Below are 15,000 nucleotides of genomic sequence, written 5' to 3' on the forward strand. Positions count from 1 at the left end.
CTTTGCTCGTTTAATGGATCCTTTCAGACGGCGACTCAGAAAACTCTGTGAACACAAACACAGTCAGTGTTTCTCCAGCAGAGGGAGTCAGTGAAGCTGCTCCTGAACCGTGAGTCACTGCAGCTGCTGCCCACGCTCCCCGAGTGTGTGTGTGTGTGTGTGTGTGTGAGATCACTTCACTTTCAGCACACGCTCAAAACAGAACTTGTGACCAACTTAGTCTTCCCGGATGTGATCGCTGCGGATTATTCTGATGTTTTTTATCAGACTCTCATTCTGACGGCACCCATTCACTTCCATTTCTCCAGATCTGATGAAGAAACACACTCGTCTAGCACATTTTAACTTTTGCTTGAACTATTCCTTCAAGGCATTTTTATCGTAGAGTTTCTTCGCAAATAATAAAACAGACGAATCATTTATAATAGACTGAAGTCACTAAACAGAAACTACGACAAACTGTAATATGTGTTCTTATTTGATCCAATAGAATTGATGCACAATAGAATGCCTTGACTTACATGCAACATACACTGAGGCAATATTTCACGCCTCATTTAAAGAGAACGATCCACCTGGAAAAGAGCAGCAGGAACATACTGACAAACATCTGCTAGTAAGTTCTTCATCGACCCCGAACAGCAATAATCTTCAGCCCTGACCTCTGACCTTCAGCGCGGCCGCAAGAACGATGGGAGATTTCCGAAGGCGCTAGGATCGTTCCGGCGTGCCGCTTTCAGAAAGCCAAAGACCACATCTAGTCAAAACGGTATCTCATTCGTCAACAAACACTACAGAAACAGTTCTTCGTTCCAAATAGGTTCCTTTGTGTTCAGCAGAACTATTCACACGGGTCTGGGAGAACTCCAGGGAGAGCAAATGATGAGAGCGTTTTAATGTAAAGATCAATCCCGCTCCTCTACACCATAAAACTGTATAACCTCTATTCTTAAATATATGCAGGTTATGTTTGTTCCTCTTCTAGGTAAGAACCGTGCTCCAGAACAATAAACTCGGGGGTCTTGAATCGTCTAAGACTACAAGAAAACGTTTTTTAAACTTTATAATGTGACTTCAAGTACATAAAGAGGATTATTCGGAATTAAATAAACAGTAAATATTTGTCAGAGAACAATGTACGCTGAAAAAACTGAAGCACTGCTGCTTAATTTCACAAATAATGACCAAGAAATGGCAAGAAATACACTGAAAAACCAACAAACCTCTTTCTAGAGGAAACTCACTATTAAAAGCCTGCAGTGAATAGAAAGGTCTCTGAGCTCAACCCAAAACAGCCCCGGTCTTCAGCTTCTGACTGATTCTGACACTTCTACTGTTAAAATATTCAGCATAAATCCTGACGCATCTTCCCCCTCCGGGATGTTTGTGAGCGTCCTCCGGACCTGCAGACTCACAGAGGTCAGAGAGCTGAGGAGAGTAAGCGGCACCTGAAGCCTGCTCAAGAAAGCTGGAGGAAGTACATGCTTCTTCAACACAGAGTTTCTAACGCGTAAATCATGTTAAAAGATTTTCCAACGAACAAGTTGAAAACGCTGGGGAAAACCACCAGTAGACGGCGGGAAGTGGTAACGAGCGAGTCGTGAGTCATTCGTTCAAACGGCTGATTCGGTGAGTCACCGACTCGCTCGATTCGTTGAAAGCGCGGATTCATCCGGAAACAAAACACCGGAGAGGTAAAGCGGTTAAAGCGTCATCAGCCACCTCTACGACGACGGCATGCTCACACGCGGCCGCGAGACGAGGTGTGTTCGCTTCGAAGCGCTCGGGAGTCGCCTGATCTCGTGTGAATCATGTTCACGTCACCGTCTACTAGCTTGCGACTCCTCTCTAAAACTAAAACAGCTCTTCAGGTCTAGACGGGTCATGTTTTGATTCAAAGCGGCTAATTTAGTTAGCTTTCATTTGAAACCGATTGAACAGAAACAGAAGACGAGTCGTAAAGCAGAAGAGAGTAATGTAATGTTTACAAAATAAACCAGTGATAAAGAAAGCAGACAGAGGGCCAAACACACTTTTGTGAGCTTTATTTAAACTGTCAGCGTTCAAAGGTGTAATGATATGACTTTCTTGACATAGCAAAGAACGGATGGATATATTATTAACTGTATTATCATTTCTCTACCGTGTCATCAAAAAATACAAACAAACGTGTCTATCAGTTGGATCTTTTTAATTTTGTATACTATCTTTAGTTAAGAAATTAGCACATGCTTTGCAACATTTCTGTAGAAGGAGTGAACGGAAAAAAACAACCCACACAAAACACGACTAAAACACAGAGCTAAAAATACACACAGGATCCTCAGATGAAACACACACACACTGTGAGTTCTTATATACTAATTGCGATGAAAAAGTTATATATATATATATACTGTATATATATATATATATATATATATATATATATATATATAAAAGAGAGAGAGAGAGATAGACACACACAATTTTTAAAAAGGGGGCCATTCCCAAAAGTTGTCTCATGCTGACACACACATACGCACGCACACACACACACACACACACACACACACACACACACACACACACAGAGACACACACACACCCACACACACATCTCTACAGGGACGTTTTGTCAGATTTAGAGCACTTCTGAAGTAATATGCCCCAAAACTACAGCTTGTCAGTAACCCCCTCCCACACACACACACACACACACACACACACACACACACACACACACACACACACACACACACACACACCACTTACCTGTACATAATTAGTCTAAACAGAGTGAAACATAAATCTTAGAAACATCAGACCTATTTTTAAAATAAATGGTCACTGCTTTTATTTCGCTGTGAAAAACACTGTAATTCTATTAATTTTAATAATTTTTAATAACTCTGAATTTTAACTCTAGTTTTTGTGCCAAACAAAAAGAATCAGAACGTCTTCAGTTTTTCTACTTCACTACTTCCTGTTTAATTCAGTGCATTACTAGCCGTTTCTCTAATTATTTCTGAAATTTAAAATGTCTCAAATTAAAATGTTTTCCACCAATTTCTTCCAACTGTACATATATATATATATATATATATATATATATATATATATATATCGTATTATCAACTTAAATTAAAACTGATCAAAAACACTTTCAAAGTAAACTTAAATAAAATACAATATAAAAACAGCAACTTTAGAAATGAAAGTCAGTTAGTTTAACTCAATCAACAGGACTCTACAGTGTGTTCTAGTGAGAGTGTGTTTAAATACTAGGATGATGATTTATTTATGTCAGGAAGGTGGAGGCTGATTATTAGTAACCTTATAGCAGACACACACTAACGGCTGAGGCTAAGTGCATCTCTTCCATCTTTATCTGACCCTCTCACTCACTCTCAAACTTTAGTGTATCCTTGCACTCTCTTCATTCACTAAGTGCTTGTTTTCTTAAAAAATAGTGCTGTTATTTGTATCTAAAATAAGTCTTTGCTACGGCTTTCATCTGTTTATCTATATCTATACACACACACACACACATATATATATAAAATATAAATACATGCATATTTTGAAAATATTTACATGCATATATGTAGAACGCTGATTTAAATTATTTCTAAATACAAACATAACATCCTTCTTAATATATAGTTTTTATATCCATAATAAATATACACATGTTATGTAAATGTCAACTTTTATTTGAAATGAGATCACTTTAAAGCATTCTATCTATTTATGTGTATTCTATTGGTTTTCTTTTTATTTATTATACAATTAACAAAAAGTAAAAAAAGGTCTCCCTGGGTAATAAAACACAAATAAAAGCTAGCTGCGCGTAGGCTTCGGTCACTTTGGATAAAACGCAGTGTGGCAGTCACGCCGTATCCCACAATGCACTGCGCTCCGAGACGGAGGAGCGGCGACACCGCGCGCTGCGACCAAACTTACAGCGCGCTTAAACTAACCTGGATTAAAAATGCAAATGAGCTGTCAGGGCTGATAAATGAGCGGCGGCGCGCTAGCTGCACGAGGGCGCAGTGTGCAGTGCACTAGCTAGTACTCACAGGTTGTCGGAATGGCTGTGTAGGGGCAGTGGGCGGCGTTTCCATGCTTCTCTGCCGCGACGTGGCAAAGCTCTTCCTGCGAGCACGAGCGTGCTCTGAAACACACAGGCAGAAAGAGATAATTATTCGCTCAGAGTCCACAGAAACACACACACACACACACACACACACACACAGTGCTGTCAGTGTTTTGTCTTGTTTTGTGGTGATTCATCCCTCAGGACAGCAAACCTTTACACAACTTACATTCCTGCTGCTATAAATACACACACGCACGGCCTCCATCTCCAGCGCTCTCTCTTCAGGCACAGATTCATCACACCAGAACAGCAGAAACACCGGCGTCCGCTCGAATCTCCTCGGCTTTCTCTCTGAAAGCACTCGACCTCGAGAAACATTTGAGAGTGGGACCCCTGCGCCGTAAAGAAGCAGATAACCGGACCTTCACCCAAGAACCGGCGGCTTCTCACTACGCCGCAGTCATAACGACGAACGATAACAGCCAATCAGAATCCTTCCTGCTCCACACGAGCTGGTGTCTCCGAACGGTTTTGAGGGCAACCCAAGTTCTATTATTTGGCTCGGCTGCTGAATAAACGCTTTAGATGAGAGAAGTCTCGTCTGACGGCCGGCAGACAGGTGGCTTTCCTAGAAACGCTTCTTTACGGTGGTGTTTTCATCAGAAGAAGGTGCATGGAAAGTGTTCAGTGAGCTTTCAAAGGCTTTCGTTTTTTTTCTACCCACAACAAAACAGAAGAAGGAGAGAGGAATGGAGGGGGGTTCAAAGACGGAGGAGTCCGTTCTTCTGCACACAGATTATTAGAATCGCTTGATCCTCTGAGAATAAATTACGTTCTTCAGGTTTTAGAAAAAACATGCCATAGTTTGGCCACCGTTTTAGCCGTTAGCTCATCTTTGGTTACGTGAACGCCGTCACCTGTACCTCCAAGCAACGGCTGAATTCTTCGATTAAACGTAGAGTTGAACATTTCTAATGGCGTCTCAATTTGGGCTAAACCTGCCTTCAATCCCCCGTTACGATCAGGCTTCATCTATATTCAGGTGTAGTGCACAATAGCTTCGTCCCACGTCTCTCTGGATGAGTATTTTTATTTTAAAAAATGTGTTTATGATAACAAAGAAAATGATTCCAAAATATCTATTTGAATCACTCTACAAGAACGAATCGCTCATAAGATTGAGATTCATGCCTGAAAGATTCATCTTTGCAGCGATGTGGTTTGATAAAATTAGGCAAAATTCAGTTTGAAGACAGAAATCCGAGGATGAGACGTGACATTCTTGGCAATGCATATACATATCACTAATCAGAAATAAAGTTTTGCTATATACACATTAGGAAAGTTACAAAATATCTTCATTGAACGTGATCTTCACTTAATAGTGTGAAAGGATGGTTATACAAACATCCCTCAGGGATTGAGACAGGCAGAGAAACGGGAAAAAATATATCTATATATTTAATATAAACTAGCTCAGTTGTTTGTAATGAAATACCTGGCTGCATTCAAGAGACACCAGTATGGTATTTCTTTAGAGGGGAAGTTGAAAAATGGTCATCACTGATGTCTTTAAGAGTGTGTGCTGAGTTTCTGACTGGACTCAAACAAGGGCGATGGCTTTTTGGTGCAACGTACGTGAATTAGTCTTTCTGGACATTCTGTTTTAATTTTGAAAAATACGGAGCTGGAGAATGTAAAGCGGCAGACAAGTGTGTGCTGAGAACAAACAGGACAGGATTATAATCTCCTGGCCTTTAAACTCCGCCCACTCTCTGAAGACCCCGCCCACTCAGTGCCGCCTCTTAAAACACGTGAAGGTAAAAATGTGAACTAATAGATATTTGTTTTCAGGTGGTTACAACAGTACATTAAACGACTGTTTTCTTAAAGTTAAGTTTTAATATGCAAATAATTCATTATCTAATTAAATATGTACTAATTTGCATATTTTGTGGAAAACAGAAAAACACTAAATGTTCGCTTGGCTTTGTTGTGATATCAGAGTTGACGTTTTTCCAGAGATTTCTCTTTTTTCACTCTGTACACAAGAAAACTAAACTTTTGTTTTAGTAAAATGTTATACAAATCAGCGAAATATAAACGAAGCCTTCAGTAAAAACCTTCAGAGCACAGAGAGATGAAAACGTCTTGGAGCTGCTGATGTGGAGAAACAAACTTTTTAACACAAAACTTTACTTTCTTTATACTTTTGTGTGAAACTCGCCAGCAGCTACCGCTTGAAAGACGTTTAAGAAAATCCTGCACCATTTCTTTCAGTGCACAGGATTACAATCAGTGGCTAAAAACACTTCATGAGCTAAAATACACATGAACTTATTACAAATGAACCGATATACAAGATACAGATACACTAAAAGTACTAACTGGAACTAAATAAAAATAAATTAAACTTAAATAGCGAATAAGATAATGTTATCTGCGTCTACAAATAATCAAGCTGTGTTTAATTACTTTAAAAATAGTGTTTAAAAATAGTTTACCTCCTCGGTGCTGAGAAATATGATGTAGTTATCTAGTATCTGTAGGGTACACTTTGACAAGTGTGTGTGTGTGTGTGAGTGTGTGTGTGCGTGAGTGTGAGTGTGTGTGCGTGAGTGAGTGTGAGTGTGTGTATGAGTGTGTGTGTGAGTGTGTGTGAGTGTGTAGGTGTGTGAGTGTGTGTGTGTTTGTGAGTGTGTGTGAGTGTGTTTGTGAGTGTGTGTGTGTGTGTGTGTGTGTGTGTGTGTGTGTGTGTGTGTGTGTGTGTGTGTGTGTGTGTGTGTGTGTGTGTGTAGGTGTGTGAGTGTGTGTGTGTGTGTGTGTGTGTGTGTGTGTGTAGGTGCATCAATTAAAGCAGCACATTAATACTGAAGGTGAATAAACCGACTTGGAGCTACCTGTCCATTAAATGGTTTTACTGCACACCTGCCAGCCAATCAGAATCCAGTATTCAGACAGACCAGGGAATAAATCAGAGATTAAAATGTCACATGCGTCTTATAAACACCTTCACACACAGAGAGGAAGAAAACTAGGTTTTGTCACATTTATATGCCACTGAAGACATCTACAGACGTGAACTGATAAAGTGCAATAAAACACTGGCTTCGCTCGATCATAAACCTCTGGAAGCTTCTGACGGTCTGAGCGATGCAATAATAATAATGTGTCCAGCACACAGCGGATGTCTAACGGCACGTTTCTGGTGATTTTCAGCGGTAGCTGCTAACTGTCTGTCATCACATGCACAAACGGCAGTATTTTTAGTGCGTGGTGCTCTTTAAGATATCTAAAGAGGCTTTATAAGAGCAGACACCTTCTACTCCCAGCTGCTCTGTCTTTCAGTACCCTTTTCTTGGGGCTTAAATATTTATTTTGGCATTTAAGCTCAGCTCAGAGATGTAAATGACTAATGAGTCCTCTCCGTATAACATCTTGAAGCTGTGCTGTTTTACATTCATTCATTCACTTCTCCTTACAGACACATACGATAAAGACTCCGGCGAGATGCTGCACGCAAACGCATTTCCCTCAGAACATCATCCATTTAACAGCAAACCGCAAAGTGTTTTCCTGCAAAGCGATCGGACCTTCGCACCACTTCCCCTGACCGCAACACACTCTCAGCGGCTGGAAACAGCTCAGGCTCATCTGAACCCAGGGAAACGGCTCGGGGGCGACCAGAGGAGGCCCACGTCATCAGACGGAACCGAAAACGTGCTGAAGTAATGGAAGTGAATGGGTGCCGTCAGAATGAGAGCGTGATAAAAACACCACAATCATCCCCAGCGCTCCAGACCATCAGTGAACATCCGGAGAAGACGGAAGATCCAGCATTAAGATGATTTTTACTCAGATACCATAATAACTCTGGTCTGAACCAGGAGAGAAATCTGAGCAGATCCAGCCAAAACCGCTCTTAAAGGAATAGTTCGTACCTCTCATCTTTTACTCACCCTCAATCTGCTTTTTGGGTAAACTATTCCTTTAACAAATACGTGGCTGGATTTTGATGAGAGAGACGAGGAGATAATATTTTTCACTGGTGGAAGAATTATTATGGACGTAAAAACATCTCAACGCTGTATTTCTTTCATCTTTTGTCTTCTCCACATGTTAAACGGATCTCATGAAGCGATTTCTAGCTTTGTTTCTCTTTCCAGTGCTGCAAGCGGTGCAAAGACCCTAAAACCGCAAAGAGTAAAGTCCTGACTTGTTCCCCCACGTCAAAAAACTGGGTTTATTTGCATAACTCCGCCCAAATGTTTACTCAAAGAAAGAAGGCGGAGCTATTATTCCGTCTATAGCGTTCTGGAGACGCTGTGAAAGTGAAATCAGTGTTAAGTTGTGTTTATAACACTCTTCAGAACGGATGAACACAGATGTTAGAGCAGAATATTAGCCGGCCAATCAGAGCACACCTTGCTTTTTTAGAACGAAGCCCTTTGTGCAACCTGTTTGAGGAGGCGGGGCTTAGAGGAGAAACAATAGCGTACAGCATGTGGAAAACAATGTGTTTTTTAACCTTAAACCGCATTGCATTACACCAAATACATGATATAATGTTCTTTTAGAACGGTGCGGATTATTGACTCTCATCCTGACGGCACCCATTCACTGCAGAGCATCCTTTGGTGAGGACATTTAAAGTTAATTTCAGACACGCCACACCTGACCTTGACGTAAAGGACAGAGCGTCTGACAGCGGAGTGACGTCCGTGTGCTTTACAGTCTTTAATAATCCGTTACCAGTTTATGACGCATCTCTCCTTCTCTCCGGGTTCGGTTATGACAGTTTTTTTTTTTCTTTTCTACAGGATTATGAGATTTGCGAGTGCAGGAACAGTTTTGGGAATATCACCCGCGCGCCACCGTGTGATCCACAAACACGAGCGCTAATCATCTGTGTCTGATCTGATTCCAGCCGGCATCAATCACACAATGACACTAAAAATATCACCCAAACATGAAATCATCAAGACCGGAAGAAAACACGCAGATCGTTTCAAACATTTCATAAGACGATCACGGTCAGAAATCCAGGAAAAAGAGGCTTCTACGAGCTTCTGAAGGGCAATTACTCATTTTAATCATGTATACAGGTTAGCAACAATTTATTAAAAGTAAAAAATAAATAAATAAATATTAGGGCCCTATGAAATCGGATTTATTTTTTCCATAATTAATTATTTTCTGGGTTTCCATTTAAATGGTTTAATTAGCTTTTCATTTATAATATCTAATCAATTAAAATTAAAATTTATGATTTAATACAAACTTATTACTAAAAATGGTGGTGATCAAATGAAACTAACACTGTGATAAATCTTTTAAAAATTAAATCAAATGAAAAATTACTTTTTTTTGCCTGTTAAAATCAAAACATTTAAGAAAAAAAAAACGTATTGTTTAATAATTTAATATGATACAATAAATAATAAATTATTATTTTTGAGACACATTCTAATGTAAAATATTTCAGTCACAGCTGGTTATTTTAACAGGTTATCATGAAGGTGTTTTATGATATAACAATGCTTTTATTAAAATAAATGGTCATTTTTTTTAGATATTACAGTGCAAAGCAGTCCTGCTTGTAATTTATTCAACCAAATATTCTGCATTATACAGTAAATTACGTTATAATGGCTGCAAAGATGACAATGAGCTTGTATGATCAAAAATACCCTCGGATGAGATTCATTTGGACAGAAAATCTGGAGCTGTTTCTGTGAGCGCCTTTCTGTTGCTAGGGTGTTCTGGGCCGTCGCCAGGGTGTTGCTAAGCGCTCTCCTGGCCCATCGCGGGCGTCTAACGTTTGCTCTGTGAGCAGCCCTGATGCGCGTCCTCTGACGTAAAGTTTGCTCTAGTGCTCGCTCTGTCCTTCTGTTTCTTGAAGTTTTGTTCTGAATCCGAGGTCTTTGTTTGGTCGTCATGGAAACTGCCTCCGTTTAAGCAAAAGAGACACACGGAGCTCAGCGCTAGCAGAACACACAAGCTTAATGCGTACGGACGCAGAAAGACTTTAATTAGTCATAAAACCGCCGAGCCGCTCGGATTGTAAATTGCGCTTTCAATTCGCCCGGGTGCGATCGGGTCGCGCTCCAAACACACACACAAACACACCCACGCACGCCGAACGCCATTCTGGATGTTAATGCAATGTCAGGCTGAAGTGTGTGTGTGTGTGTGTGTGGGTGGGAATCGCTGAGAGCATTGCTGATACACGTATCACACACACACACACACGCGCTTGAGGAAGGGTCTCTGTGTGGGCGCGTTCGAGCAGCAGCATTTCACCGGAGAGAAAACACAGAGAACATGAGCCTCCGTCCATCATCCCCATCATATACATGTGCTTCATTAACGCTCATTATTTACTCTCCCACATCAGCTCCTGTTCTCACGCGGGGCTTTTACAACAGCGCACAACAACTAAACATTACATTTTAAACGTTGCACTGCCTACCAACCGGAGACCCTAAGGTCTAACGAGAAAGACGTGATTTTTAATAATCATGTTTGTGGCATCTCTACAACAAAGGTACGTTAAAAAACATTAACTTGCACTAAATCTTACAATATTGAATTACTCAGGTCATATTATTTATCTCTTAAAGGCTAAGTACTTCTTTAATACCACAGCAAATCACAAAAACAATACACGTCCGCGGGCCTTGTTTCGTACGGATCACACCAGCGATGAAAGAAATAATAAACTTGGCGAGGCAGACGATGATATTCTGAGACGAAACACAATCCAGGACGCTTCAGAGTTATCAACGACGCCCTGCTTGTAACTTAACCAACAGTACGACATCTACAGCCCTACACACAGTGTTAATAACAACGCCACTGAAAATGAAAATAAAAGCTTATTAAACAATTACAGAAGTGATGCCAGCAGTAACACGTAACGGTTCTCAGTGCTTTTAGAAACACATGGTAAGAACATCCTGGCATCTCTTCACTTGAAGCCGATGAACGCACTGCTAAAGTATCCTCAATACATTAATTACTCCTGCTCATAATAATAACTGTAACCGGTTATTATAACACATTATAGCACTTATCTGTTCGGCCCTGCAGCTTCCCAAGTGTTCCTTATAACGCACGACAAACAAGCAATGCCATATATTTACTATATTTGCTCTTAATAAACATCATAATGCACTATTAAGAGGTGATTTACTCTACATTAGACATAAAGCTTTATTTCAAGTTTTCTGATGCAGTCCTTGACGAGCATCTGAAGTGGCTTCACAAGGCCTTCTTGGAGATCGAACCCATGAACATCAAGAGAAGACGAGATGGGTAACTCAATGAGCAAAGCTCTCAAAGTGAAATAGGAGCGTTTAGCATCACGAGACTTGATTCGGTTGAGAGTAAATAAACGCCTGCTGGCTGAGATGGATAGAGTGTTGATCGCTTCAAGCCCACAGCTGATCTGGAGTCAGTAAAGATCATATATGAATAATATATCAGTCATCTGTGAGGATCTCTGCTGGATCAGATCACGTCGCATTCATCCTCTCAAATATACAGCCATTAGCCGCCTCACATCTGGCTTCACCGTACGCTTCCCAATCACACTACAGCTCAGCCCTCCAACGCTCGGACGATCATATGCTGTTTTTACAGCCTTTCTTGCATTATAAGAACACACAGTTCATGCGATTCCTTGCGTTACGTATTATTTATTTACTAATTATATTGAATGCAACTTAATGCATTAAATAACTGACAGCAATTTATATTTTATTTGTGTCATAATCATTCAATTTAACGCATTACATGTTTTTTTGCATCATGCATTTGCATTATATATAATACATGTCTGCGAGAGTTAGGTTTAATCAATTATACGTAACAGTATACGTATTGTTTGCATTCGAAGGAAATCTAGAATAATATAATAATGCCAAAACAACTGCTAAAAAAAGCAAATGCCATCTGCTTTACCAGACAAAAAATTTAAAAACATTAGCGTCTACTGATCCTAGTTACCGTCTTATACCTAGTTAACTAACTTATACTTTGCAGCAAAATGATTTCTTTGCGTTATGCATTAGCTGCCCCGTATCAGCATTCAGTTTAATGCATTATATACTTTGCAGTAAATGGAGTCCTTTGCATCATAAGGATTGACTTGAATGCGTTACATAAATAAATAAGTGCGGTCTAATACTGATGTGCTGCACACCCACACTAATGTGACTCAGGTATCAGATATCAGACACGACCGGACTCACCACACCAGAGGAAAACACTCCTGATCGATAACACACTGCGCTGTGTGTGTGAGTGTGTGTGTGTGTGTATGTGTGTGTGTGTGTGTGTGTGTGTGTGTGTGTGTGTGAGTGTGTGTGTGTGTGTGTGTGTGTGTGTGTGTGTGTGTGTGTGTGAGATCAGAGCATTATTGCAGCCCTGAAATGTAATAAAAGTGTTTCAGGTGGAAGAGATCCACTCAATATCAACAAACCTCCAGAGATCCGCAGCGGCGGACCGCTCTCATTGTCATGAAGTTTAGCATCTCTCAACTTTCTAACGCTCGGTGCCACCGTTCCCACAGGAGCCCGTCGCCAAACAGAGCCGGCCGCTAGTGCTAGCGCTACTAGTCTGCGAGCGGTTTTCTAAATCGTGTGTGCTGCAGAGCAATATCACTGAAACCGACCCTAGCAACGGCATAGCAACCGTGCACGGCTAACACAGCTCACAGCATGTAAAGATCGGTAATCTAAAAACATTTAACGCGTTCCAGCTAATTTAACCCACGGCAGATAATGTCAAAAAAAAGTGTGCAGATTCTGTGTGGGCCGACAGAAAACGGTCTTCGGCAGAGATCCACGAGCTACAGTAGCTACGCTGGGAATTAAAGGCTAGCAAAAGCAGCATGCAGGACGCAGACCCACTACCTTCTCCTTATGTGAGTCTCTGAATATACATGCATGAAAAGAAAGCATGCACTCCGTATCCAAACACGGTTAATATGCATGCTGTACTGTTTACAGTTTTTATAAAACAGTATAAGGAACGGTATGAAAGACGCACGGCACGCTTCGTATTATTTGTATAAAATTGCTTATAAAGCATCTTTCTGTGCACAAAACACATTTTAAAATAGAGAATGTAAAACTAAATAAAAACCTTTCTGAATATACACGTAGTTTTCTCATTTTAGTAAATACTGTGTAAAACAGCATGCATGCTATCCAAATATAAATTATATAGTGCATACTTCAATAAAATAGTATGTGCATCCCATCTACATCGTCTTAAAACTACTATGCCTTTGTATGAAATATGATGCGAACTGGACTACTTAGCATCTAAATATGTTTGAATATACTGAACATCATCTTTATAATAGTATATGAAGCTGTATGCAATACGCATTCTAACTCTCCCTGATATACTGCATATTACTTTTATATAACAGTATATCTAAATATTTGCAGATACACTTAATGCACTGCAGACCTGTGAAACAAGACGAAGTGTGCATGATATATTACACACACACACACACAATGCATTGCATGCAATTACTGTCAAACAGCATGAACACCACCTCAACTATTTTTACTAAATGCCCTGTAATACAGTACACAGTGTGCACAGCTACGCAGTATGCAGTATGCTTGCAATCACAGACACACATACGGATGTGCTAGCACACGCAAACCCAACTTCTCTCACAAAAATATCTCCAATTCATTCAATTAACAATCCAGTTCGTCTCAATAACGTGCAGCACAGCGCACCGGGGCACATAGACGCAGCATTTCTCGCAGACAGTTCAAGTGTGGAGGATACAGTAGAGGAGCAGCAGGGACTGGAGAGCACTACTGTAAACACACACTGTCCAGGGGCCCGAGGGGGCAGCACTGAGCGGGGAGGGACACAGCAATCTACAGTAAATCAGGAGCACTGCACACGTGACCCCGGAGCACGGGCCACCATTTAAAACCCGAGGGTGCGAGAAGATCACCTTTAAAGGTGTCCGGATGAAGACCTCAGCAATGCGCGTGGCCTCGTGGAAAAACGTGTTTATGCAAGGAAACGCAGAAAACACCTGCACGGAACGGGATCTCTAATTAACTGGTTTGTGTCGTAACGGACGGTTCTGACCCGAGCGGGGTCTCGCGGGCTGTTTCACGCACTGCCTGAGAGAAAATCGTTTCCGTTTCCTGTCCGGACTCTAAGCCGCAGTGAAGCTCGGGTGTAGTTTGCGAGTGAGTTCTTACCGGAGAAGAGAGAGCGCAGGCGTCGGGGCTCACGCCTCTCGGTCCGTCGGTCTCTCCGCTCCAGTGACTAGCGCTCAGCGCGTTCCTCGGGCATCTGTCGTAACCTCGCTGTCCTCGGATCGGTTCTGTCACAATCACTGTCTAACTGTGTCCTCGCGCGAGGCGGGTTTGCCGGGGACACGCGGGGGGCTCTTCTTCGTCACCGGCTCGGTATAAACAGCGAAACGCATCCCTCCCGCGGCGGCCGCTCCTCGCTCTTCGGTCCCGCTGTCGCTGCGCTCCGCTCGGGCCGCGCTCGCTCGAGTCTCCGCTGCCGTTTCCAGGGTGACGCGCAGATTCCCGCCGGCGCTCATCGCTCGCTCCGCGGGGAAGGCGGCTGGCGCGCGCGCGGCGGGTTTGCCGTTTCGCCGACTTGCCAGCGATCGCGAGCGGTCCTCATGCCGTTACTCCCGCATCGTCGGAAACGAACGCTCAGCGCGACGCTCAGACGCGAGCCGGGAACGGTCCTGTGTGGGCGGACCGCGCGCGCATCATCCTCCTCATCCTCATCTTCATCTCACACTGACAGAAGGGGGGGAAAAAATAAAAAAAAGCCCGTGCAGCCCTACAGCAGGCGTCTGACAGACTGAAGAGAGATCTGCTACTACGCTCCCGCGCGCGCGAACACAC

The 15,000-nt window shown here is 41.9% G+C and overlaps 1 protein-coding gene across 6 annotated transcripts in view; it reads right to left on the reverse strand.

The window, feature by feature from the left end:
• Positions 1 to 15,000, reverse strand: part of syngap1a (synaptic Ras GTPase activating protein 1a) — a 57,558-nt gene that overhangs the window by 26,786 nt on the left and 15,772 nt on the right. For 5 of the 6 annotated variants that reach the window (XM_043232954.1, XM_043232949.1, XM_043232950.1 and 2 more), the window contains 2 exons: positions 4,062 to 4,156; positions 1 to 45 (listed from right to left, as the gene is read on the reverse strand). The exon at positions 1 to 45 is cut by the window's left edge and continues 77 nt beyond it. In XM_043232954.1, coding sequence (XP_043088889.1) covers positions 1 to 45; positions 4,062 to 4,156 — 140 coding nt within the window. Of the gene's footprint in view, positions 46 to 4,061; positions 4,157 to 14,331; positions 14,925 to 15,000 lie in introns of those variants that run through there. The other variant, XM_043232951.1, reaches the window with a different exon arrangement.

This window comes from Puntigrus tetrazona, unplaced genomic scaffold (assembly GCF_018831695.1).
Source record: "Puntigrus tetrazona isolate hp1 unplaced genomic scaffold, ASM1883169v1 S000000746, whole genome shotgun sequence".
In the NCBI taxonomy this organism is placed as follows: Eukaryota; Metazoa; Chordata; class Actinopteri; order Cypriniformes; family Cyprinidae; genus Puntigrus; species Puntigrus tetrazona.